This window comes from Adelges cooleyi, unplaced genomic scaffold (genome assembly GCF_023614345.1).
Source record: "Adelges cooleyi isolate 19-005CV unplaced genomic scaffold, UGA_ACOO_1.1 ACOO_flye_CR_arks_rails_tigmint_CR_PRNA_376, whole genome shotgun sequence".
Lineage (NCBI taxonomy): Eukaryota > Metazoa > Arthropoda > Insecta > Hemiptera > Adelgidae > Adelges > Adelges cooleyi.
Window position 1 is genome coordinate 3,995,480 of NW_026096053.1, and position 27,592 is coordinate 4,023,071.

The following is a 27,592-nucleotide window of genomic DNA, read 5'->3' on the forward strand; positions in this document are numbered from 1 at the left end:
TACAGAGAATTAAGTTAAAAAATTACCTTTCAATGTACCATCCAGATTTAAAAATAATAGACCCGAAATAAAAATGGACGTTGGTTAGACGAGTCAAAACAAGAAAATAAGACGACGCCGAGAGTGAACAAAAGGAGACAACATACAAGTATTACCAATTTGTTATTATTATAACACCTTTGGCAAACCGACCGGAGGTGATGTTAATTTGGTATTTGATTTTTGTTTTCCAAGAAACCATCCGCTGGGTGTTATCTGCCGGATCTTATCCACGTGCATACGTTTCCCCGTATAGGCCGTAAGTGTTATTATATAGGAGAAATGGTATAACTGATTATTATGCATATACACCTAAACGCCGCTATAAATAATAAGATATGAAATATTCTTATTTTTTTCCCTTCGTATTCAACCCGTTCACGAGTCCATTTAATGGACATCCGGCAAGTTTAACCGATAACAATATTATTATTATTATTAATATCGTTTTGAATTTGTTTATTTACGGCCTATTACGTGGTCAGTTCATATATAATAACATATTTAAATAATTTTATTTAACACTCGGATAACTCGCCACTATTTTGTACAACAATATTAATATTACATTTGAGAGAAATCTTAATCATAATAATTAAAAGGCTTCTACGTACATCGTCATGCACGGCACAGGTTTTCACGGTCGCTCTATACCTGTATGTTATATTACTCGCGATAGTAATTATTGTATATAATAACACTTACCACTATTATTGTACTTATCTGGTCGAAGTACACATCATAAACAAGCGTTTTGCATAATCAGTCTCATTACAGCGGACACCGTTCGGTATGCACACTAATATAATATTATAAAAACAAAAAAATACGTAAGTGGGTAATTAAAAACATGTATGAATGTTTTTTTTTATTTATTCCCCATTAGGTCGAACACGTTTAAAATTATAATTACCGTGCGAAATTTAATTACACACACAACCCGGTTTGATTGAATGATGTCAACGCTTGCACACAATGTCTTATCTGTCTCTTTCCAACCAAGTGCAAACTTGGTACAAGCAACCTAGGGCAGGGGTTTACCAAACCTCAGTCACCGTGACCAATACACAAACTATTATAAAAAGACGAACATGTTGAGAAATTAAAAAAAAAAAATCACATCTAAAAATGAATTGATTTTTTGAAAATGCTACGAATGTTATCATATGTTCTTGCCGTTTAAGTATGGATGACAATGGAATACATATTTTTGTTGAGCAGTTGGATTTAGAAAACCCACGTTTGAGTGAAAAATAGACATTTATTCTGGTACACGTGACTTGTGCATGCGGGTATAAATCACAGTGTGTACTTCATATTACAAAAATACATTGCTCACTAACAAGTAACCCGGTGATAATATAATAGTATATACAATTTACCACATACTTATTAGTGTTAGTTTTGAGGAAAACACACTTCGGTAAAACAATTTTATTATTTTATGTTACACCGAACGAGTAATAAATGTTTCAAAATATTGTATCTATACTTATCACATGTAACAATATCCCACGTGGGATTAATTCTTTTGTTTTATAATACATTTCATTGAACAAAAAAATACATTGTCAAGTGTTTTGGCAGAAAATCAAACGTCGTACGACCAATGTTTCAATAATGTTGTTTGTAACTTTTTACTACCTAACTAATATGTTATTTTGAACACAACTTGCGAAAAAAAACTATATCCAAGTTAAAATTAATTTTTCCTCAGAACCAAACTACATAATTTTTTAGAATTTTTCTAAATAAATCGAAAACTGTTGATAGATTTTATGGTACAAGTCAAATTTTTTTTCCTATAATCTTCAGCTGTGAAAAAGTCGGCATACGTCCGTGTTGTGTATACAAAAAGTCCATATAATGTATTTTAAGTAAACCGTATACGTTTTTCCATCGACCGTTTATAAAAACGTCATATTAAAATATATCTCAAGCAGCAGTTGGTTAACAGGTTTTATCAGGTCTATTGTTGATATACTTACCGCAATATGATAATTATATTATAATTCAAGTCATCTGGGAAATTCCCGTTTCCAGGCTCGCCATTTCGTTCCCAAAGCAGAATTATTTGATACACAGCAATTATAAAAAAAAAAATAATAAAAGATATGACTTATAAATGTAATCATTGCAGTTTGATTGCCAAATTATTTTGAGTGTGTTTTGAAAATAGTTTTTGTTATTGGTTAAAACAAATTAGTATTTTGTAACAGTTAGTTACCGATATTTTTTTACTATATTTTGACAGAAAAACAAACATTGTGTCAATATTATAATTATAATATTTTCTAACAAACTCAAAAGAAACGTTTGGGGGAAATATTAATATTTCTAAATAAATTGCGGCGGGACTGTCCGGCGGTGCAGGTCGCGCCGTCCACATTAGGCAACCTAACGTGCACTGGTACCGGATTACACTGCATAATGTAAAATTTTATCACAAAAAAAAAAATATATATATAATAAATCGATCGTTATATTTTTTAATATCAGACATGTGGAAGCTATACGTGTTCGGCCTAAGCAAACAAACCATTGCGATAATATACACTTTACGCAGGCACTCCTGTACATGTGCATGCTTGTTATATATATATATATATATGTCAAAAATGTATATAAATTGCTATTGTACCGGTGTATATATGGAAGCGTGTCACGTCATAAACGCTTTTATGAAGTCTATAACTAAACGTTTTCGGCTCATAAAGACACACACACACATATTATTATGTGCATTAAGTCACACCTTGGTACGATTATTCTTAAAATAACTACCAGTCGAGTATAATGTGATTTGTAAAATATACAATTGTTATGTGTTTTTTTAATATTTTTTTTTAAATTGTTACTCAGATTTTGTTTTGTTTTTAAACCGCCAGCGTTATCGAAACGGTTATATCAATAATTATTGTTTTATCCTTCCCGTTTTTTTTTTTTAAATCACATTAACGCGGCGCTTGCCAGTCGTTTCTTATCCGACCATAATAACATTATTATTGTTATTACCGTAGCGCGCATACATTTATACTATAATGTGTACATTATAATAATAAAAAAAAAATGAAATATATAGGTCGAAAAACTCTATACAGAGCGACGGTCATGATTTTTACCAGGTGGCAGACGAAACAAACCGTAAAACTTGAGAATAAAACAAAAACATAAACGCACAAAACATAAAAAAAATTAAATCACGAGTAAACACCAGAGGCCAAACGTAAAATTTATAGATCTTGTATATAAGAAAAAAAAAACAATAATATTTCCACTCCTTAGAAAACCATACAAAAGAAACAACACTCAAAACACAATTTACTATTACTTGGGTCTCGTATAATATGGCCGAGCTCTTACTACAAATACTAGTACTAGGACTTTTTTGTAGTTTGGCTTACCAATAACTATTGCAAGTATACAGCATAGCGCATACTTATAAATTTTAATATTCTTTAACGATACTTTAACGAATATTTTGATCATATTAATCTGATAAAAAATTCATGGTGTACAGTATCACTAAGTATCAGGCATAGTATTAAATTCCGTATTTCAAGGTAGGTTCCAGTTTTGAGTTTAGCTCATTCGATCTTGTTTACAATAATATTTTGTTTTGCATGCTATTTAATCTGTATTCAAGGAAAAAGATAAATAAAAAGAGACGCTATGAAGATGCCAACTAAAGCGATACTGTAGACCAACCACTATAAGTCCAACTACAAAATAAGTCTTCTGTCGCTGGGTTCTAATTGTTATGCTACAATTATTACAAAGAGCCGTCAAACCAGCTCAAAATACTCACGAGTACTTGGGTTAAGTATTTAATACTCGTGGTTATTAAAGCGGTTTTCCAATAAAACACAAAAATAAAAATATTGTTAAAAACTTAAAAAATCCTACAATCAATTACACATTGTTTATATATTCCAGACAGCAATTTAGAAACGAGTATTTGTGGAAAATATTATAATAAGTAATTTGTACGTAAGCGTTTGGAAATAATAAATACATTTAAAATGTATAATAAGTACTTATGACATAAAGTATTTGATTTCCTGTGAAAATTCCATTTTGACAATACTCGTTATGTATAGGTACAGTATTTAAATATTTCATAAATATTTGATTGGTGTGTAGAATACTAAATTTGATAGGATGCTTATTTATAATACTCACAAGTCTCAAGTTGACTCGTTTAGGCTTAACTGGTAGACGACTCTTGTTTCCTAATAAAATAACATCAATATGTATTTAGTGTAATTTCGAAAAAAAATCGCTATACATTTTGTCTTACATAAATATTACACAAAAAACAGAGTTAAAATGTAAAAATATTCGATTATGGACCTATTTGATCACGTTTGAAACTATAGAGGGAGGTTTTTTTTGTTATTATCAAGTTTATTGTATAAATAATATATATATATATATATATTAATACATTAATTGATCGGGTAAGTGTGTCATTTTATTACCTTGTACAAGTCTATACACAAACCTAGTGCCTCGTAAATTATATTATATTAAAGCTTTAAACGGTATACACAGATATATTGTTATGTTTAATAAACTCGGGGAGGGGGAGGGGTAGGATTTTGTTTGCAGCACATGTAACATTAGCTGTACCATAATATAGTTACACAAGTATACAGCGGTATACAAGTATACAAGTATTTAGAGGTGTATAGGAACAAACGGGTGTGTGTGTAAAATGTGTGCTTGAAAGTAATTTTGAGGGAAAACAAAAAGCACCCAGAGATTCCGGCGTTAAATTAACGGCCGACCGCCGTGTGTGTGTGTGCCATATTACAGTTTTAGGGAATTGGACTCGCCGTACAATATATTATGGACTTAGGGGTCGTGGAGACGGGAGAGGAAAGGAGAGGCAGAATCACTGAAATAGGGGAGGGGAGGGTACACGAGCGTAGCATCAGCTGTGACGCCGTTTACAAAGTTAAAGCCCAACTCGTGTATAATTATGTTTATGGCTATGCCGGCCGGAAGTAAATCCAACTCGGCAGTAGTACAAAACGCACTTACCTGGAAGTAACGATCTGGCCGTTGGCGGTTCGGGACTGTGTTTACCTGAAACAGAAAATAATTTTTTTTTCTTAAAAAAACGTTCAAACGGTTTAGAAATAGTAATTTTCATTTTAATCGTTACCAATACTATAATATGGATGCTTTATTGAAACTTTAATGATACATTAAAAGCTAGGTTCAGCCTTTGAGTACAAGCTAACGAAATTCCATTGAGCTTTGATTAAAATATTGTTGTAAATAGGTTAGCCGAGCTGGCGAAAACCAAGTTTGGGTTTTAGTTGTTTTTTATTAAATACCAACCATTTTCTATTGGGCTAAAATATAATCATTAAATATTTTATTATAAAAACATTGTTAGTTGCTAAACATTGCTTAGACAAATGAAATAGATAAAAATGTCGAGACTCGAGACCGAAATCGGTTTTAAGTTCGTTTAGGTGTGTGTTTAGCTCATAATAATATATAAAACGGATAATGGCACAACATAAACGAATACATTAAATAGTAGAATAAACTAAAATACTGTTAAAAAATGTGTGTGTGCGGTTTTAAAACGCTATAAATCAACCTCTTAATGATGTTATTACTTAATATTGTTATTGTGAGAATTGCCGTGGGCGAAATTATTGATTGAAGAAGTGTCCCCGAATATCTTTGCCGTATTACTGCAGTTGTCTTTAGATAAGGGGATTAACACACGAATAGCCGTTATTAATATTTATTTGTATTCTATTTTGGGCCGTTTAATTGGAAAACAGTTGTTAGGTATATGAGTTTTTTTTACGGTTTGGTGGGTAATAAAAATATTTATTAGCCCATTTCGTCGAGACAACCTCTACATACACATAATATATATATATATGACTTTGTTAGGCCATCACTATAAATCTCCCGACAACCATACACACGTCAGACGTTTATGTAAAGGGAATAAGTATGGTTAAGTACTGGGAAATAATCATTCGCACTTAATATTATAATTAAAATGATAAAATCATTTTTTTTACCGAAAAACGCCAACACAATAAATTGCGCAGTGTGACTTATGACTCACATAGCATTTAAAATATATAAAAAATAATTAAATTATATTTTGTTGTCGGGTATATAATAAATTAGTATAAAAATCGCAATCAGTGTAGTCATATATTGTGCTATAATGTACTGTTTGATAATAATTTATATTTAATAAACCTATTTTAAATTGTAATTTTCAGTGTAGACATCGTTTCAGAATAATACTATTAATTTGATTCCTTGATTTGGGAAACACTGTTGTTGGGAGGAAAATTCTGAGTTATTACAAATTAGCATTAACTTTCCCGTATTATCATTTATAGTATCTGGTTTGTACAAATGTAATACTTATCGTAACTCCCACCAAACGTCAACTAAACAATTTCAATAGTATATTGTTTAATTGCGTTACAAGAAAACCGTATTTGATTTCGGTAGATATTGTCCGGTAGCAAATTATATTTATACATAGTTATTAAATACCAGCGGTAGCGTTCAAATCGGTTTGAGAAAACTGTTTCCTACTCGTTTAAAGTACATTATATACATTTTAGTATCTGTGGAGGAAAAATAAATATATATTTTATGTTGCTCGTGCGAATCCTATAGCAGAGGCTATAATAAAATGTTTTTTTTTTTAAATTTTGTTTTACAAAGATATATTATGACGGCATAACACGACGGCCGTGATTCCTTGGCAAATCGGCCATTGTTCTTAAATGATCGTGAACACCTCTGACGGGTTGCCGCGAAAAGCCAATACGGTTGCTGTCATAAGCGGAGAATCTATAATATCTTAATAAGTAGCCAGAGTGTTTTCACGGTGATGCCAAGTGAACGGTACAATAATGACGGTGAGAAAAAGAAGCGCACATGACAGTCAGTACCTATAAACTAGTACCAAAGATGTGGTGGTCAATCTGCAAAGGGTCTCTTAGGAATATTTAATATAGAGAATTTTTTCAAATAAATAGATAATTTTACGAAAAAAGTTGGTTTCATATCAGATGGGCCTCATGGGTAAGTGCGTTCGCAGAAGTATATTACTTCCCTTTACTCTATTTCTCCTGGCCCAAAATTTATCATATAAACTACCTAAATAAAAATAAAAAATATAATAGTATTTTCTAAGCTTTTTGTTCAGGTTTGGTTAAGAATATTGTAAGCATTTGTAGATACTATTTGATTGAGCATTAAAAATAAATTAAGTATAATTTTTAAATTTATAATATTAAAGGAATTTTAGTGAAATATTAATATACTATGTTATATTACTTAAATACTCTTTGATGTCTGGAATCCCTTTCTATTTCTATTTCTCAATCTACTATATTTTTACTCAACTTATTTTTTTTTTTTGGCGTGAGGAAAGTAATATTAATAGTTATTATACTTGACTTGTAAATATAAATTCCACACCTCAAAAATAAATGTTAATTATTTTCCAACTATCCTCGACGAAACATGAAAAAAATATCTAAAAGCCCTTCTGTGTGGCAAACAACTTTCAATTATTTAAGTTATAACTACTCATATCTTATTATTCCGTAGGATATTTTACAAGGAACGATGAGACGCCTGGGAAATGGGAGGAAATAGCTGACGGCCAATAATATTGATCTGCAAGGCAAGCAAGCAAGGTCGAACGAGGGGTAAACGTTTTCTGCACTGCCATGCGCTTGTACCATTGTATATATTACATTATACCTGTATACATACAAATGCGAGCTTTTTCCCTTTTTGAGGTTTGCAATCATTTTCTCAGACCAGTCTACACTTACTACGCGAACCCCAATAGTGAATACACGCCAACTGTATACGAATCTTTAACCAAAAAACTCCATTTATAGTATAAGTTATAATGTTTTTCAGTTCCTGATAATACTTAGCCAAATTCATTGTCATAACGGTTTGTTCAAGCTTAGAAGGATTGAAACATATTGTAAATCTGGAGAAACTAAAGGGTTTTTTTCATTGACTTTTCCAACGAAAATAATCTAAAACTGAGCTGTATAAAAATATACTTTGGAAACTTAAAGCGTTATTTCCGTGCCGGGTTACTTAAAACCGTATAGAGTGTTATTTGCCGTACTTAAACGAACCGGTATAATATGTGTTCCGGTGTATTACGGCCCGGGTTACTACTTGCAGGGATTTTATTTTTTTGGGGAATTATTTTCCAGATCGTTACCGGATATATATTCTTATAGTCCCCATTGCATCTTAGGCCGCATGTACAGAAATAGGTAGATTATTTTTTACGAGTAGTACTACTATAATAGGACTGAGTTTTCGTTGGTCCGGAAAATAATAGAAAGCGCTATCAATAAGTGTACCTCTATTAATGTTCTCGAAGAAATTGTATTTTAAAACCGATTAAATCTTTTACTACACAACACACGATTTTTTATAGATGTTTTTTTCAATTTATTATGCTCTCATACATTTTATCTGTTCATATAAAGTGAACAAGGCCAAAAAACTAACTTTATCTATAAAATTAAAGTTTTGTGCATAGTACAACGTTTGTACGTACACGTTGTTTTAAGATAAGTGTGATGCTATTTATAATTATTAAAAAAAAAAAATTGCTATTTGTCGTAACTTTTTCGATATCAAAGTAATTTTATTAATTATTTTATTTATTTATATAGTCGAAGATTGTAGAAAACATAATATTGTATAATCGGTGTACAGAGATTGTCTGCAGAGCCTCTGTACGGACAACATCTTGAATCTTGTGTACAAGCTAATATGATCATCAGCCACTTTCAAAAATTATAACATAATACTTGTGCACATTGTGCTCGGATGTACACGAGGTGTTATTTTATGTTCAATTTCTTTATCTGGTTTTTGAGTTATTTAGGCGAGAGCTATGCTTAAGCTTGACTCAAAATATAATTCGATTTTCAAGTGTGTTGTTTTGTGTTTTCTTGAGACGCAGCACGTTTACACGAGCAGTGACAATGAACCTTTTACGTTTCGGGCATTAATCAAGCATATAATTGGTTTTGATGTTATTATATTATGGTTGTTTATGTTATATGTTATTTTACATTTTTCGTTTACATGCCTATCGTCGAGAAGTCATCGAACCGGGATGTTTATAGATGTATATGCATAGTGATAATAACCTTATTTAATGTTGAATCACAGACACAACGTCATCGGTTCGCGATTGGATCAGAAACCATAAAAATAAGGAGACCCGCGACCTAGAATAGAACTCTCGGATGTTTATACAAGACCGCATTGATATTCACCCTTCCTATGGAGCAAAGCCACTTGACATAGTATCGCAGTGTGTGTTGCTGCAACATACGTTTGACTCGGTCGCCTATGCCGCACACACCAAAAATAGTATACGGGCCCACTTGTCGACGTTTTCCAAAATTGAGTTGTTGCTTTTTTTTTATTTTGAATCTCGATTGATTTTTAAAACAGTCTGACAGTGGTAGGTTTAAACAATAACAATGTTTTTTTTTGCACGTTTGCATGTCCTAATCCTAGAGACTGCACAATTAACCGTGCTCGACGAGAGACCGTTATCAATAATATTGTCCTTATCAACTGTTCAGGCGTTTTTATCGGAAAAACCCACATGCGATAATATTATATTATTCCGAGTAATACACCTACAGCTCGCTCAAGTTTTTAATAATGCAAACTCCGGACGAGATGACTAAACGGCGGGAGGAGGGTGGAACCGGGGGGGGGGGGTCGATAGCTGGTGGTTGAGTTTTGCCCGAACCCCTAAGCAAATGCGTTTCCCCCCGCCCCGCCGGTCCTTTTGGGACAGTTCATTATCGGTTTGTGCAGGCGACTGACCTTTTTATATGTATTTATTATTATGTGTGTGGGTACGCCGCGGTAATAATAATAATCATAAACGGAAATCGAGCTTTACCCCCATCGGCACGGCCGCCATAGCACTCGCAGAGGGGTAGTTGGACTAGAATTTGTCCTGACAACGGTCAACCGAGGGGCTGTAAAACCCTTAGCGCGCAGGGTATACGATATAGGGGATGACGCGGCCGTCTTCGCCTTCGGGAATGAACACTCAACTGGGCTTATCACTCCGGAAATGTGCGCCTTTGTGATTTTTTAACCGCGCCAAGTGCCGTACTAGATGGTACACGATTTCGTTTTATTATCATAATAATATTATGGCCATCACTTATTATCGTTTGTAGCCGCAACCGTCGTCAAAGGAGGATTATGTTTTTTCATACCCTGTCGCGCACCAAAAAACGATCACTCACACAATAATATTTATTATATTATGTGCCTTTAAATAAAATGTTACTTGACGAACTAAAAGAAATAACAATAAAATATTTAAGTACCCGCAACTTTTTATAAATGTATGCGCATTATTCGAAAACAAAAATAATGTGGATTTCAAAAAAATTAATAAAGCTATTTAAAGGTATAAAAAAAAACATGACACTTTTTTTTCTTCTAAATGTTTATATCCAAAATTTCAAATATGAAAACGTTATACCTGCCAAATTTTATTAAGGGGTTCGGTATAGGCAAATTTTGTTAAAATCTTTATTTTAAAATACAAAATATGTTATGTTCTTTTATCGATACAGTAATAAGCAGTTATTGTGAGTAATATTTTTTTTTTTATTGAATTATTATAGCGCCTATTTTTAACGTTTGTCACTACTTTTCTCTATTATTGTCGACCAGCTATTAACTGTCCTATTTAGCCAGGATCATAAAACATACAGCTTTAGTGTTTATTTAAAGAGTACTATAATTATATAAGTCTTATTAATACAATTGAAACTATTGAGATATTAACAAAAAATCGACAACAAAGGTATATATATACTTACAAAACTTGACTATTACTACAGTCAAACTACATAGCACAGTTATAAAGTCTGATAGTTTTTATATCTTAATATTATGTAAAATTAATATTTAAAACTTATCAATTTTTGACAATAGGAAAATGTAGTAGGTATAATAATTTAGCAAAAATGTTGTCAAATTAATTAATTGAGTTATAAAAAAAAAAAACGGGCGTTGTACGTTTTACAAAATGAAAAATTACTACTTTAACCAAATTATTTCGGCAAAAAATACTTTAACCATTATTAAATAATTATTAAGTGTAGTCTACGAGTTTTACATTTTGTGTTCGCCAAATTTCTAACGGTTTTTTAATTTTTTAGTTCTAATAATAATTAATGTGATGTTTTAAGTACCGCCGGTGGTTATTATCACGGTGACCGCAGTTTTACATTAATAACATAATGTTTAAAGTTCAAACATGTAATAAAAAAAAAGGTTGAGACATTTACGATTGACACAAATAGCAGGAAATCTTTCCAAATAATCAATTAAAACTAAGATGAAGTGTAAAAATAGAACGCCACCTTTTTGTATCCAGATAATATGAAATAATTTATGATGTCAGCAAAAACAAATCCAACATTTGAGATATTTAAGTGACAATGGGTTTATGTTTTTATTTGTACTAATTTTTAAAAAATATTAAATTTTTTAAATCGATACTTAGCTTATACTTGTATTAAATTTGACTGTCAGAAATAATTGACAGTTAAGTTGCTGCAGATTGCAGTATTTCAGTAACGTAGAGAGTAATAGAAAATACATTGTATTCATTTGTTTATAACATTATGATTAATAATTTTCATTTTGAGGCGCATCGTATAGGCAATTGTGTTTCTATTGTATTTAAATATTTTCTCTTGCTATCAACACAAATATAATTCTAATACATATACCTCCGTTAAATCGTAGAGCTAGTCAACTATTCACGCATATGATATCATAGTAATGTCTATTAATTCAGGTTTTAATTTCGGGAACCTAAACACAATATCTACAATACCTCTTATAATAGTTTTACAATACTAATAACTTGATGTAATAAACTTATTATATGTCTATCTATAAATATTTAATGTCGGTAATTATACGTTTTTTTTAACGGTTATATATTATAAATGCAGCGCATAAAACTAGTTTTGAATAGGGTTACGACCATAGCTAATCAAACAAATTTCACTAGTTGTACAGTGTTTGTTCGATGCTGCTATTATGTACAATTTAGTAACTCAATTTTTATTTATTTAATTTTTGTTTTTCGCAAACCTATAGTTTTGCTTAGTGCAACTATACATAAATAGTTAGACAGACTTAATGTTCAGTCGTCCCAATTATTTATTTAGTTATACATTATAACTCCATTTTGAGCTGATTTTAAGATTTTGTCAAAATGTATATCAGCACAAGGTTCATGAAAAAAGTATTCAAAGTCGATTGCAAAGACCGTTTGAAAACAATGGAATTATATTGTTATCAACTGTTATCACGTTGGTTGTGGTCGACAGCATCAGAAATAAAATGGTTCTACTATACTTAACTTTTAGTTTTTATTGGTCGATTTTCGGTGTGTAAAAATAGTTCAATGCACTTAAGTTGGCGAATGTATTGAACACCACATTTATAATGATATGCTCAAATAATATGTAATGGACAGTCATATCACAGCTGATCTGTTTGCAATAAAAACTAGACTAACCGGCAGTGCATAGCTATGCGCGTGTAGCGTGTACAACATGATTAGAATGTTATAATATATGTTTTTTTACCGTGTACCGACTTGTTTTTTAACCGCTTTGTCCCATCGGCTAGCGACATCTACACGAGGGCGGCGGAATCACTGTCCACGTTGTTGACGACGGCTAAACTCCATAAGACATTACACCCAAAAGTCTTGCTGTACAGACAATACAGCTGATCATGACGTGTGTGTCGTATATGTAAGTTCATGTCGTTTTACAATTATGATTGTAAAAAAAATTAAGTAATTTTTTTACTTTTCTAAGCCGAGTTGTGCGTTTGTGTGGTACTCATCGGCTGCTGCTAGTCCGGATACGGTCGCGCCCTCTGTTCGACAGGGTCCAAGGGTCGGCAAACAAATTGTCCGCAAGGCGAACGTGCAATCGAATTTCCGGTTTTTGGAACATGCTAAATTTATATTTTTTTTTTTGAAATTTTTTTCCAGATCACTGGTAGGTACCATTATGATATTAACAAGCTCACAATCTCGGCGTTGTTTGAGTGCATACATATTTTACCAGCCAGCCGCCGCCGCCGCAACAGTGCAGATGGCTCGTAAACTTAATAAACACTTAATAGCCCGCGGCGGCCAATGTTGTGTTTTTTAAACGACTCCATAAAAAAATAAAAACACATTACGGTCGACGCCAGTTATTTTGTTGGCGTGCACAAAGCGGTAAACGACCGACACGGCCAATATATGTAAAGGAAAACCGCAGGTATATACCTACACGGATTTTGCATTGTAGTATTACCCAAAGGCTAATTTTATTATAATAATAATAATAATAACGTTTAAACAACAATATACTACATTTGTACCTAACATCATTTTTTACACTATTTACATATTCTATGTGAGTAACTGTTGTAGTATTGCATAATATACTACGGTCTACATGCATAATTTACACGTTGATACGATCATTTTATGCGCTATTTGCATGAAATCCAATAGCTTTTAATTTCAACAAAACAATTAAAACGTAATTATTCTCATGACTGATGTACCACAGGAATTATTTTTACTGAACATTAAACAAATCATATTATATATTTTTTTATTTACTAAAAAAAAACATTTTACGTTCAAACATTCCACCAATCCTATGTGATAATGAATTATGATAGATAAGTTTTTCTAAAATCCTAATTCCTATTTACTACTTCATATAGCGGCTACAACAATTTATTGCTGTTAGTATAGTGCACTCAACTAACAGACGATTTATGTGAGTTGTGACGTAAAACGACTATAATATTTAAATTATTAATTAATTCATTAATTTCAATTTTACATAATATCGCTGAAGTCATAGGTACCGAAATGTACTGTAAAAAATGTAATCTAGTTTCTTCAAAACTAGATTCCTGCAATCTACTTTTGACATGCGGATTTTAGGGTTTTCGCTGTACAACTATTGCATTTTAAAATGTTATATTATTTTCCATACTCGATGAATATGGTCATAGTAAGTGTTTAGTAGTTGGCTAAGTCCTAATGAATAAGATACAACTACGCATAAACGAGATATGGACCATCTAGTATAAAACAAAAAAAAAAACTCCACACCTTCGATCCTGTTTTAACAGTCTTATTAATTTTAAAAAGATTCAATGACCATTATATAATCCGCATATTATTTTACATTGTAATCTCACATTCTATGTAATCGTTTAACGTTCAATTTAGTAACTTTTTTTTATCCCGTTAAAACAGCTGTGATATTGCTATTACATTCAGCTCAAAGTTAACTTATTAGTAGAAATATAAGCTTCGAGCTGTAAAGCGACATATTGTTTAATTAAAATAAAAATATATTACTTTTACGAACCTATTGTAACGCAATAAAAACGTTTTTATTATGTCTATTTTCACCGTTGGACATTTTTAAACCTTTAAGCTTAATTAAACTCCTCGAAATGACGTGTCCGCGAGATCAAGTACACGGGAAGAATATATTCAGCGTGTGAATTACACCGTCGAGATCAATAAAAAGCTATACACTACCGGGAGCAAGATTAATACACGGTGGGGGAGGGGGGGAGTGTCTTATTGTCGGGCAAAGTATCACACGGACATTATAAGTGCACGTGTCGCACCAACACGGTTACTGAACTACCGGTTGTTAGCCAGAAGCGATGGTGGTCGTCGCATTCCTTGGTATATAATAATAATACTATTTACTCATGATAATACTACTGTACACTACATACTACTATATAGACACAATCATGTTAGCCCATGTTGTATGGGGTCGACGCGCCAAGGTCGCACGGTCACATCTTACACGAGATCTATCAAATAAGAGCTGGTATGTTTAATAGAAAACAAAAATAAGAAAAAAACCCATTATATGTAGATGTGCTTTGTCGGCCATCTATAAATAAATTATAATATGTTACTGATCAAATTTGGATAAAAAAAAAAAATCGCTTGTCAGATCAATAATGATAATTATAGTAAGCGCGACCATCTTATCCAAATCGTGCGATTACTCGGGAGTCCGGAAGTTTGATCGGTGACGATTATTTATTATTTTTTTTAAAAAATATAGGAAAAGTAGTTTGTGTATAATTCGTTTTAATATAGTTATTATACACAATATTATATGGTATTAACCGGTCGGCTTAGGCAGCGGCCCTCTGTCGTAGAACATTGTACCGTCAATGTCGGTAAATAATAACCCGAAAACCTACTATTAATCAGGGCCTATAATAATTATAATATATTATTAAAAAAAAAAAAAATCTCGACAGGGCTTTGGAAAGTGCTCGTGTAACGTTATACGAGTATAATATCGGTCGTTAACTCTTTGGAGGGATCATGAACACCGTCCGGTTAAAACGCCTATTAACGTCGTGGGATATTGCCCGTACTAGCTCTCATAAGACAAATTATTCATGCCTATATATAAGGAGTATAGTCACTATGATGTACAACGCATGTACGTGCGGGTATGATACATTATGCGGTATTTCGATTGAGACCTAACTATATTATATTTTATCGTCTCGGTTAACAATCCAACTATAAACACCACAGACGCATAACGCATCATTATCATCTTTACTATCATCCAGTCAGAACATAATAACCGTCCATAACATGTAGACACTGCAACATGACTGCCAAATATTGACACAGGATTAGAAAAAAAAAATGCTGATATTGTTTCTGTATATACTTATGAGTACTATTATATGCTTATTTAGTATATAATTTTCCTGCAAAAAATGACCTCGAATTTTAATTTATTATAAAACTATAATAGTTTAATAAATTTGTAATTTTCCCTCCTAATATGCGCGCTCTACAGGTATTAAATGTCAGTCTATTGACACATTTAAAAAGAATAACGTATCAATTTATATTGCGTTTAATGTAATAGATTTATTTAACAAACATTAGTATAACCTAGTATAATAACAATTAACAATATTAATTTAGTATAATTTATACTAAACTGTGATGCATTTGTATTATTACATATATTACAACCTAACCTACATACACCGATATGTTTGTATTAAAGCTTGCTTATGCTGATTATGCAAATATTTGAAGAAATAATAAAAAAAACACTTTACCATAAAAATGTTTTAGAAGATCATATTATATATGCAGTGGGAATAAAATGTCTTGTTTGTAGTTTAACTTCTAAATAATAAAATCGAAGACGCATTAATTTAAAAATTATAATACACACAATGCCAAGTTTAGTACATGATGTACTTTACACGTGACCATCGCTTTGATTATTTTGTCGTTTCTGTTTTGTTTTGCGTTATTTCTTAGCCGTTGTTTGGAGATTATTATTGTCATTGAGAAAATCATTATTTTCATACTGACTTGGAGATAACTTTATGCGAGTTAAAAAACCGTTGGCATATATTCGTTTGACTGTTCAAAATTAAAAAAAAAATAGGAGGTCGCAGGTCTTCAAAAGTTATTATAACTGAAACTGATAAAAACACATTCGAAAAATGCTTCAATATTCGCATCGTAGCTAAAAAAATTTGTAGGTATTGTTAGAATTTCAAAAGTTGATCTTATTTAAAATAATATATCCCCCATATAGAGTTCAAATTCTAAAAACTAATATTAAATTCGGATTTTGGGCCCTATCTTAGATACATTCATCTTAGCAATTGTGACACTTATTAGAACAAGGGCCCAATTCGACTTGTTTTTGCAAAATGCGTTTTTTCTTATAAAATTGTTTTTATTTGATATTGTGGTAGAGTATTGGCCCAGTATGCATACCGGACCTTACTATAATAACTCTCTTAAGAAAACATTATTTTATTTTATTAAAATAAAGGGCCTAATAAGTGTTATTTTGTAAACCAAAGTACTACTGTGATAAAAAAGGTTAGGATAAAAAGTAACATATTGTGATGGGTAACTACTTTTAAGTATTGTAATATTCTTAAAGTTCATAGTTATGAATAACTCTTTTTTTTTAAGCATGTTAATATAATTTTGTGCATGATATTGAATAAAAATGTTACATTTCATACACCGAACAAATGTTTATTTTTATTAAATAAATATAAACTTTCAATATTAAAAGTTTTGATTACAACAATGGCCCAATTTTACAACTTTTCAAAAATGCCTTATTTTAGGCTAAATTAAAATTAAAAATTAATATTTTATAAATTAAATCAACCCGTTAAATGGTAATGCATTAGGTTAAATGATAAAGTTTTCGTTAAAAAAATGTAGGTGGTACCTAAAAAAATATTTTTTTTGTGTCTAAAATTTGAAATTGTGTCTCCATTATTATTACTTTGGTCTGTGCCGCCTATCAGCCGATCACTGTAGTTGAAAAAGTTGAGAAAGTCGGGCCGTACAACTTAAGAAAATAATTAATATTTCCATATAAAACCATCACGTACTTGTTGTCGATGACTGTGTTGTATGTTTTTATGGTTTTTTGTTTAGTATTATTTTGTTACCGTTAATCCGGCAATAAGGCGGATGCAGTAAATTTATACGACCGGCCACCGCCAACTATAACGTTGGTCCAGACAGCAGAGTTGGCGTTTGTGAGCAGTTTAATAAAAACAAAATCTGGTTATAGATCAATTAAATCGACGCCCTTTGCGATTGAGCAACGCACAGCAGCCGATTAGATTATACAATAATACCATCGATAATCGATTGAAAGAAACTATAAAGAACCGATGTAATGATGTGTTAAGGCATAAACAATACAATATTATAGGTTTTTATGGTCGTGTTCATTAGTAAAAAAAAAAAAAAACACTATAAGCCGTCGTACAGAATAATAGCTGCTGTACAGATAGTAAACACATTTTTGAGATGGTTTAATTATTGTCATTTGAAACGACTTTAAGAGTATAAATGGTATACGGCAGTCCTGTTTTGAAGCCATCACCGGAAATTTAACAATGTACAGAGTGTTACCGGTGTATGAAGCAAAACAATTAATACATGTAATATGTGCTATTAAAACCCGAGCAATTATATAATATATTTATATAATTGTCTGTAACTTGTGCATGTTACACACAACATGGTTTTACATGAATCTAACGGGCAAAAGAATCGTTATTTTTTTTTATATAAGTACATCTTATACTAATAGGCATAACAGACAGAGCTGAAGGTTTCCAGAAGGTGTGTTAAGGGTGGCTGAAGGTCATCGAACAGAAGAATTGACGGTCGCACCCATTACAAGGGTAGTAATGCTGTATACAACAAAGATCATTTGGAAATATTTTATGTAACTAATATACAAACAAATGGTATTTTTTAACTAGCTTAAAAAAAGTAGTTCATCTGTAAAAATATAACTATGCAATGGTTTCTTCGGAAAATAAAACATAAACTGTAAACATGTACATTTATTTATTTGAGAATAAAAATTATTATCATATATTATTTAATGTTAATCGATTTTCAATATAAATAATATGATTATTTGTACACGGCTTTTCATAGCTCATAAATGAAATACTTACAGTCTATAAAACTTAATCATTTATTTATATGTAAATCTGTCAGATCATCGGGTATAAAGGAAATTGTAAGTGTTTAAGTTAAAACAGTCGTGTTAGAAATAAATGCCAAGAAGCGTGTAAGAATTTGTTTCTATAATGAACTAAAGAAGAGTTAACCAAAGAAATATTGTTTACAATGAAGTATAATTATTGCTTAAAACGGTCATGATAAAACATTTCATATTCATTATAAGTTATATAAACAAGGCACGTCTTATTTTTATACTTATTATTTTAGTTTGTAAAATGTTTTATATATTCCATTGAGTTATACATAAGAATATAATACACTAAATTCTAATGTAAATGTGTTCCCAATTGTAGAATTATAACGTTTGATGATTTGTTTGCCTATAGTATGAATCATGATTGAAATATACTAGGTTACTGCCCTTTAGGTACCCTTTCTTCAACAAATATTTGATGATAAAAACAAAATGTCAGCTTAACGGGAGACAAAATTAAGTATATCATATGTACTCAGTAAAATATACAGTAATAGACAAATTGGTATGACCTTACGCTGCCATTTTATTTCTAAAGATAAAAATTCGAGACGATATGCAATACTCATGGTCTACCTATGGGTCTTGCTCGCTCGACGATGATTTCTGTTTTGTAACAATTCTAATTCGGATCAAATGTTGGTTTTATTTAAGTAAGTATTTATGTAATATGTGTATTCTTTAATATTTGATATTTAATTTTGCTATCATCTCTGCTGTGTGTCGGTTGTGGATGCGGTGGTTGTGCCATCAACGTTTTGCGACGCGTAGGTGGAGCTGAAACTATTGATCTCCCCGAACCCGCCGGCATGTCCCCTTGCCCTCCTCATACCCGTCCATTGTCGACTACCCCTCGGTCGTGTATCGCGCAATATGCACACACAGACACCCCACACACCTTGGGGTCGTTTCGCCACAATGGCCGTTCGCACCCTTAACGCGCAAACAACGCCGCCTCCTCGTCCTCCCCTGTAAGTATTGCCCCCTCGTGTGTAGTCCATATAGTTGAATAGCCGTCGGGCAACATCACCGGTCACCGGTATTTCCAATCGAGAAAAAATATGGTTTTTTTTGGGGGGGGGGGAAAGGATCACGTGCCCAACAACAATGATTGCCTCTTGAAACAAAAGGAGTTGGGTTGAATGCGCCCACACAATAGAACTGTTTAAACATGGTTGGGAAATGAAGAGAGAAGAGAAGAAAGTCACATATCTGTAACAGGCCGGCGTAGACTGCAGGGCGACACGACTTGTGACTTGTAAGTCTGCTGTTGAAAGTCCACAGTATCGTTTTTATATTTGATCTTAGGTAGTGTGCATCCTTCATCTTTCTCCACAGTTATGACACATTTCCAGATTCGAGCATGTTATCACTTAATATTATAGTATTTACTACCCCGAATTAGGTAACTCAACACTTAAACCTACACAATATGTTATCGAATTGGATTTAAAAAAAAAAAAAAATTTGTATGGCCTTCAGCGGTTCAGTTTTATGGCTTATAATGAGTCATTGCGACCATTGTTATCGTTTCCCTTGCTTGGACCGTATTGTATTATAGTGTCTGAAAAACGATAAGCCAAAATTGTGTACGGGTGTACTCAAGCCGTTCGAAAGAGCGTTTCAAAAGATAACGACCCAGATTATTACAATATATTATATGTAACGGATCCAACGAAAGTGGTGTATACATTTTTGATTTAGGTTCCCAGATTATAAGTGCCATTGTGGGATCTTTGACAATTATTACATCAAATATAAACTAAAAATTAAAGAGAAGTGTGTTATCCTATTTGTATGAAACCAACCATACAAAACCTCAGAACAAGGAAATATTGTACAATGCGTACATAATAAAAACAATGGCTATTCTGGCTTAATATAATATAATTACCATTGCTCATTTTGTTATTCAAATAAAATATTCCTAAATACGTATTGTATATTATTGTCTAAGCCACGTCTTAATCTAGAGTTTCCTTTGTTATGTGAATTCACAACGCCTTTTGGATATCGTTCAACAATAAGTACCTACTTATATAAAAATATACAAATCATTCCGCATTCGGATATATATATATATATATATATATATTTACACTGGAGGAAGCGACAAAAATAACGAGAATCCAACAGTTTGTATTCAAATGGATAATGTACGGTGATAAATGTATAAAACCCGACACCTAACATGTAATACATTACATTTTTTCATGTTAAAGTGTGCATTTTATAAATATGTATATTTTTTCTAAACACAAACTCTGTTCGCTTTACTCGCACAGCGTTCTGTTTAAATATAGAATTTGATTTTTGTCTCGAAACACTGTGTTTAATTTTCACATAATAATCCGAATAATATGCATCTTTAGATTTAAACTGTATTTGAAAATTATTTTTAAAGTCACATGTACCAATATTAATCTATGGATTCATTTCTCACATTGTTTAAAAAACAAAATTAAATAAATTTAAATAAAAATGTTTTAAAAAATATATAATCTCTTATTAGGTTTTATGTTCTCGTGACAAAAACATCTTATTTTAACGTACATCGACTTGGATATTATGTTTTTAAAATTTTTTTTATTGAGTTACATAATGAAATATGTAAACAAGACGTTACTCAACCAATCGTTTCTCGGACCAGCGCGCAAGGCCAAGGGTCCTGCTCCCCATTTTTATTCATAATAACGATTCTGTGTAATCCAATGATAATGAAAACCAGGAGCAGCTCCCTACTGCGTATGTCTGTGTATCGGGCCCACTGTGTACACGATATTTGATCTTGTACGGATCGCATAACTTAATCTATACATGTGTATAGGTAGAAACATTCTCCAACAAATTTATATGTATTACTATTAACTATTACACTGTTATAGTATACACACTATAACAGGAAGGAAAGAATTTCGAAATTTTAGCTGATATAACAATATAATACATTATGTTTTCCTCTTGTTATATTATACTTGTATGCATCAGGACCAGACAACTCCGTTAGCCGCTGAGACGCTACATTGACTTTTCTCCATGGCCGACTTCAGCTGGTGCTTGCGAAATCCGTGTTGCGCAAAACGCACTTAAGTCTAATACAAGAGACTTACATGATATTATGTCGTGCACAGTCAAAGCGTCATACAGCCCCTTAAGGATTATACTAACTGCCCCCGTTTAAATCGCTGTCATTTGTTATGGAAGTACATCATCAACAATGGCTAGTTAATATCTGTGCTCGACCCCGTCCTGTCTCTGTCGGTTTCCTATCCTTTGTATTTGTTTAAAAACATTTTTTTTTTAACTCTTCCTCCTTCCCAAAATTAGTCTTGCGCCATATCGAGAACTGGCCCAATTGTGTTTGTTTTTTTTTTTTGGTCCGCTTGCAAAACCCACAGACAAAAATTAGCCAGTCGTCGCAGTTATAGTAATGTTACAATCGTTAGCGACCATCTTGTTTGTGATGATTTAATGTTCGATACACTTTTAAGTAAAGAAACAAACGAAAGCATGAACTCGGCACGTGTTCACTTTTAGCAAGTCATAAACAGACGCAAGACGGTTTTTCATTATTGGAGTGGATCGCTCAACTGGCGTTATTCACTTTTGCAAAGAACGTTTTGGCTTTTATCTAATTCGTTTTGTGTGTGTATAGGTATATTCCTGATATTTTATACCTTCTGGCATTCAACTCACTTGACGTTTCCCGTATAATTTATACCTACCTTAAAATAATATGGACAGCTGTATACATTAATAAAATATCTATGAGTACTGAATGGAAAAATATTTTGAACCGACAAAACTGAGTATATTAACCTGTGCATAAAATTACTTTGTTTTTACCTCACACGACCTTTTTGTATTAATCTTTATTTGCCTATCTAATTCCACCTAAAGCTTCCTTTTTTTTATTATTAGAAAAAAATAATTTTGTTTAACTTGTTAAATACATTTTGCATAGTGCTTAAGTGAGAGAAATCTAATTAGCCACTTCCATATTTTTTTCAACTCTGTTATTCAGTGCCCAACATTCATTTCCTTACATAGTTTTCGATCTTACTAGCTTTCAATAGACAATAACAACTTCCTTTCGCTCTAAGAACTTAGGTACCTACTCTAAAACAAACCCTATAATATCCTGTACGAAATTATGCTGTATATAATAAAGCCTCAAACTGAAATTATTATTCTTTTTCGACAAAATGTAAATAAACTATTTGTAAGAGTAGATTTTTAAAGTTTTTTCTTTGATACTATAATTTTGCAAATATATATTTACAAACACAATTTATATATTATTTACCTATAGGAATAGGTTTTTTTTGTTACCTAGTTATATTTATTTTAATATTGATTTGTTCAAATGTCTAATTATTATTTTTAAATAACGGTTTTGAATAATTTATTTTATACTTCTGAAATATAGAGCATGTGTAAAATACACGAGTAAAGCTATGTTGAAATCTGTATTTTTAATTATAGAAATGAGTATTTTAGTATAATTATTAATAGGTAATAATAATATAAATATTAAATTGCTTAATGTAGTATATAGAATGGCGACTAAAAAGTCTTTTTGAGTTATTTTTTACTAAGACTTAGTTTTATTTAATTTTTTTAAAATTTACCAAGATAAAATTGTATTTATACATAATACACAGTTTATGTATTATTATATATCTATACCTGAGGTTACGAACAAAAATTTGCACGAATAAAAAAATAATTAACGATTATTCGTCAAATTATTAATTATAATAAAATGTTGTCCAACTCTGACCGTTGGTAAAGTTCAACGTGGAAAACGACGACATGTCTGTGACGTCTTGGCCGTGTATAAAGATTGTATGCAGATTGCAGAACCTGTTTGAAACACTTTTTTTTTTTTTAGCTATCACTGCAAGTACCAGCTCAGGTTGACTGCAAGGTGTACTAAGCGCGGTGCGTAATATACAATGCATGTTTTTTTTACTTAAACACGGTTTACACGATATTCATAAACACATAGGGTTGGACTGGTGTTGGTCTGTGAGGGCGGCCAAAGGTCCGTGAGCCGTCCTTGAAACATAGCCGTATTAAATAAAGAGGCGCAGGACGCGTTCTTATGATGATAATATACATATGTATAATAATGTAATGGTAACTCCGGCCAGAGCGACCTTGGAGTACCGTTCGGATAGGTTTAACTACACGTGTATGTGTGTATAATAGTAATAATAATATTATTGTACATACCTACAATACAAGCAAGAGACGTTGGGCTGGCCGGCACGTCAAGGATATATGTGATCGTGTACACATCCGTACACAAATAGAAATAACGCACAAAACGCGTGTCGAATATTTCATGATGAAAATAAAAAAAAGGACGAATAAAAATGTGTTTACACTCGGTTTTACAAATCAGTTTTGGTCCGAATCTCTTAGCGCGCGAAACGTTCTTGTGCACCGGGGCACAGGTGAATAAATTGTACTTAGGCGAGGGTTATAGGTATAATAATAATAATACCGAACCATGCGGTTAACCAAGTTCGGTCGCCGGCAAGTATTTAGCAGTTGTTTGCCAGTAAACCAGCTGCAGGTCTGTGTAATTAACGCCACAACAGACAACACACATTAGACTATAGTCAAAGGACTGCACAACGCCGGATTTCAGGACCGTTCAAAGAAGAGCCACGTTGCAGACAAGCCGTTATGAAAAAGTAAAGAGCAATATTGTTTTATCATTGAGTGTTAGGTCAATATGAATTGTTGAAAAATCAATCAGACGTCTTCCTATTTGTTTATTAATTTTCAAAAGACAATCGGAAAACATGGCAACTATGATTTTAGTTAATTTTGCTAACCTCTAAAAATTTGTATTAGCCACTTTTGATTTTTATCACTACATTTATTGGTGGACATTTCCAAATGTTGCCCAGAATGAACCACTAACAATAAAAAAATAATGTCTTCGTCGTCTAACTCTGGTTAACGATTTCAGGTATTACACGACATTAGTCTACGCAATATAAACTATAACTTCTAAATTATTCCGGTTATAATTAAATGATATTTAGTGATAATTAAAATTATATTTTTTTTAAACATTTATGAGTTAACTCAAATTAGAGTAATAATAAATTATCACTAAACACTAATCAAAGCACAATAAATGTATCAAAACAAGTTTTAGCGTGAAGTAAGTGCGTGTCGATTTGGGAAAATGTTGAGGCCATAACCAATTTATTTTTTAGGTTTTTCGTTCAATGGCATAACTCACTCGTTGGAGTAGAAAACTATAGTTGGTAATGAGTTGGAGGTACCTACTTCCTAGTCCCCTCTCATCTCCTCGAGAAGAGCTCAGATTTTGATAAAATGTTATTTTTTTATTTAAAGAGAAAATTGTATTAATATGTTGTGTAAGTATCCGAAAATAAACTAAAAATGATGTTAAAACTTCAAAAAAATTAATTTTTTTCATCCTTAAGTAGTAATTGTATTGAAGATAGGGCTTCATAAATCGTACTTACTAATATCCACTGTGGCTTGGCACTATGCACTATGGCGTGCCAATCTGTTCACTACAATATTTATAAAATAAACATATGGTATGATTAATTACAATTAGCAGTGTAGCACTTGATTGAAGAAACCATCCAGTGATGGAACTCCATCACTTTTATTATTGTTTTTTTTTTTTTAAACAATAATTTTTTAAACTATTTCTTGCGCAGCGTTTGTTTACTTTCTTAACGTGCCCAAACGGTTGAGGGTAAAAATGAATAAAAGTGTAAAATACTAATGCAGTATCATTTTTTAAAAAATTATCAGAATACATTTGACTTTCTCACGTTGTGTTTTTGTAAATTTCTTACATTTTATGCTGCGGTAAACACGTTCGAGGCAGAATCATTTACAACATAATGAAATGGAAACCAGTCTAGATTGCGACCATTTTGGGACCGAAGCCAACTGCAGACGTCTGCTACGATGATAAGTCATTTGCATTTCTCAAAAACACAAACGCGTCCAGCAGGGTTTTTTCCCTCCGTTATTGTTTCCTTTGATTGTTATTATAATAGCCCATCGGCAGCATTATATTATATTATACTGATATATTTTGTCGTGTGAAAGAGCGTTATTATATTATATCCGGCCCGGTCTACGACAGACAAGCTGCGAACAGCCGACAACAACAACGTACATATAGGTAGATAGGTATTCACTATTCTTAGTTGGCGTGCAAGATATTATATTATTATTACAGTGTGCGTGTAGGCATGTGTACAAAACGGCAAAGCAGATAATTTCCACACTTGGTGTTTATTTGTAGGAAATTTGTCACGTCCCATCGATATATGACAACAAGCGCGCTAGTACAATATTGACGTTTGGATAATCCAAAATAAATAATATTATGTCTCCTCATTGTCTAAGATCAGCCCCCCCCTTCACCGGCAGGGTTGTTGCAATTCGTTTGCAAACACAAGTACACAAAAGTAAGTGAGGGCACGGCTTTTGGTCGAATTTTCCGTTACATCTTGTATTGTCCTTTGGCATAATATGCAAAAACCGACATTCCGTCATTGTGTCCCCACACCATCCTCTTAGGTAATATATTACACACACTGCTGTGATTCGTTTTTCTTGTGTGTGTCCTTCTTATACGGTTTTCACACAGTTTACCGGATAACAATTATTATGTTAACCGTTAAGGATCTAACGGCTTTAAGTAGCCATTTTCTTGAATATTGTATTATAATATTTGAATGTTTCACTCGTTTAAATTTGAACTTTCAGAGTTTTAATTTTTGCTGCAAAAACAACGTTCAGTATTAATACAGAAAAAACTATAAATGTTTTCTAAATATTTTATGGTATTTTTTTATCAAGTAGTCTTGTTTCAAAAATGTTATTTACAAATGTTGTTTAAGCGTTATAAACACGTCATGGAAACAACAAAATTATTTAATTTATATTTTAATTAATGCATTTTGTTACTATTCTAGTTACAATTTATTCGATTTGTACACAGTTGTGTTGAATTCTATGACGTTTTTTTACTCCGCTACAAACACATTAGATATAACCGGTTAAAATAAATATTAGCAAATTTGATTTAGATTTTATTTTTCCATTAGTAGTTTTTTAAATTAAATTGTTCATAAACTAGTTAAAATTACGCCTCGATTTTTTAATATTTAATTGATGAAGGGTCTCAAGTTTTTGTTTTATTTTTCAACACCTACATTAAAACCACGCGAAATATTTCAAATTCTTATTTTCTTTACCATTAAACTCATCTCGGCCGGTTTGTGAGTCTTTTGGATGTTTTGCTTATAATGCGAACACATCCGAGTTCATTTTGTGTGGTTGCTTTGGAACCATTATAAATTATCATAACGAGAATACTACATTTTTTTCCTCTTTATAATTGTTGGAAAACGATTTTTTCTTGAAATAATAATTACTTAATGATGCGTTTGAAGTGATTAAAACGCCACACAATCAGTGGCCACGTTTACAATATAATTATTATGTTGATAGAAATATTGTGTACATATCGTAACAGTCAACCATTTATAATCTTCGTAATGGTAATTAAAGTTAATAATCAGACACCATTTATTTGTTACTATGTAAAAAACTATGCCCATTATTGTTATATAATATTGTTTTCCTACACAAGAATATAGTCACTAAAAAACTAAGTGTTGCCTTTATTGTTGCCCGTTTGGTGGCCAGTACGTCAGTAAAATAATTGCTTAGGTACAATGGACTAGGTTATGGACTGGGTTTAAAATTACCTTTGAAACCAAGTTAAGCGAATTAACAAAGACACTATTGTGTAGACT

At 32.0% G+C, this 27,592-nt stretch overlaps 1 protein-coding gene across 1 annotated transcript in view; it reads right to left on the minus strand.

Moving 5' to 3' along the window:
• Nucleotides 1-4,041: 4,041 nt before the first annotated feature.
• Nucleotides 4,042-27,592, minus strand: part of LOC126840997 (uncharacterized) — a 169,422-nt gene continuing 145,871 nt past the window's right edge. Inside the window, exons 3-4 of the mRNA XM_050577119.1 lie at nt 5,086-5,130; nt 4,042-4,271 (exon numbers count right to left, since the gene is read on the minus strand). Of these exons, the coding sequence (XP_050433076.1) occupies nt 4,227-4,271; nt 5,086-5,130 (90 nt within the window). The 3' untranslated portion in view covers nt 4,042-4,226. The remainder of the gene's footprint in view (nt 4,272-5,085; nt 5,131-27,592) is intronic.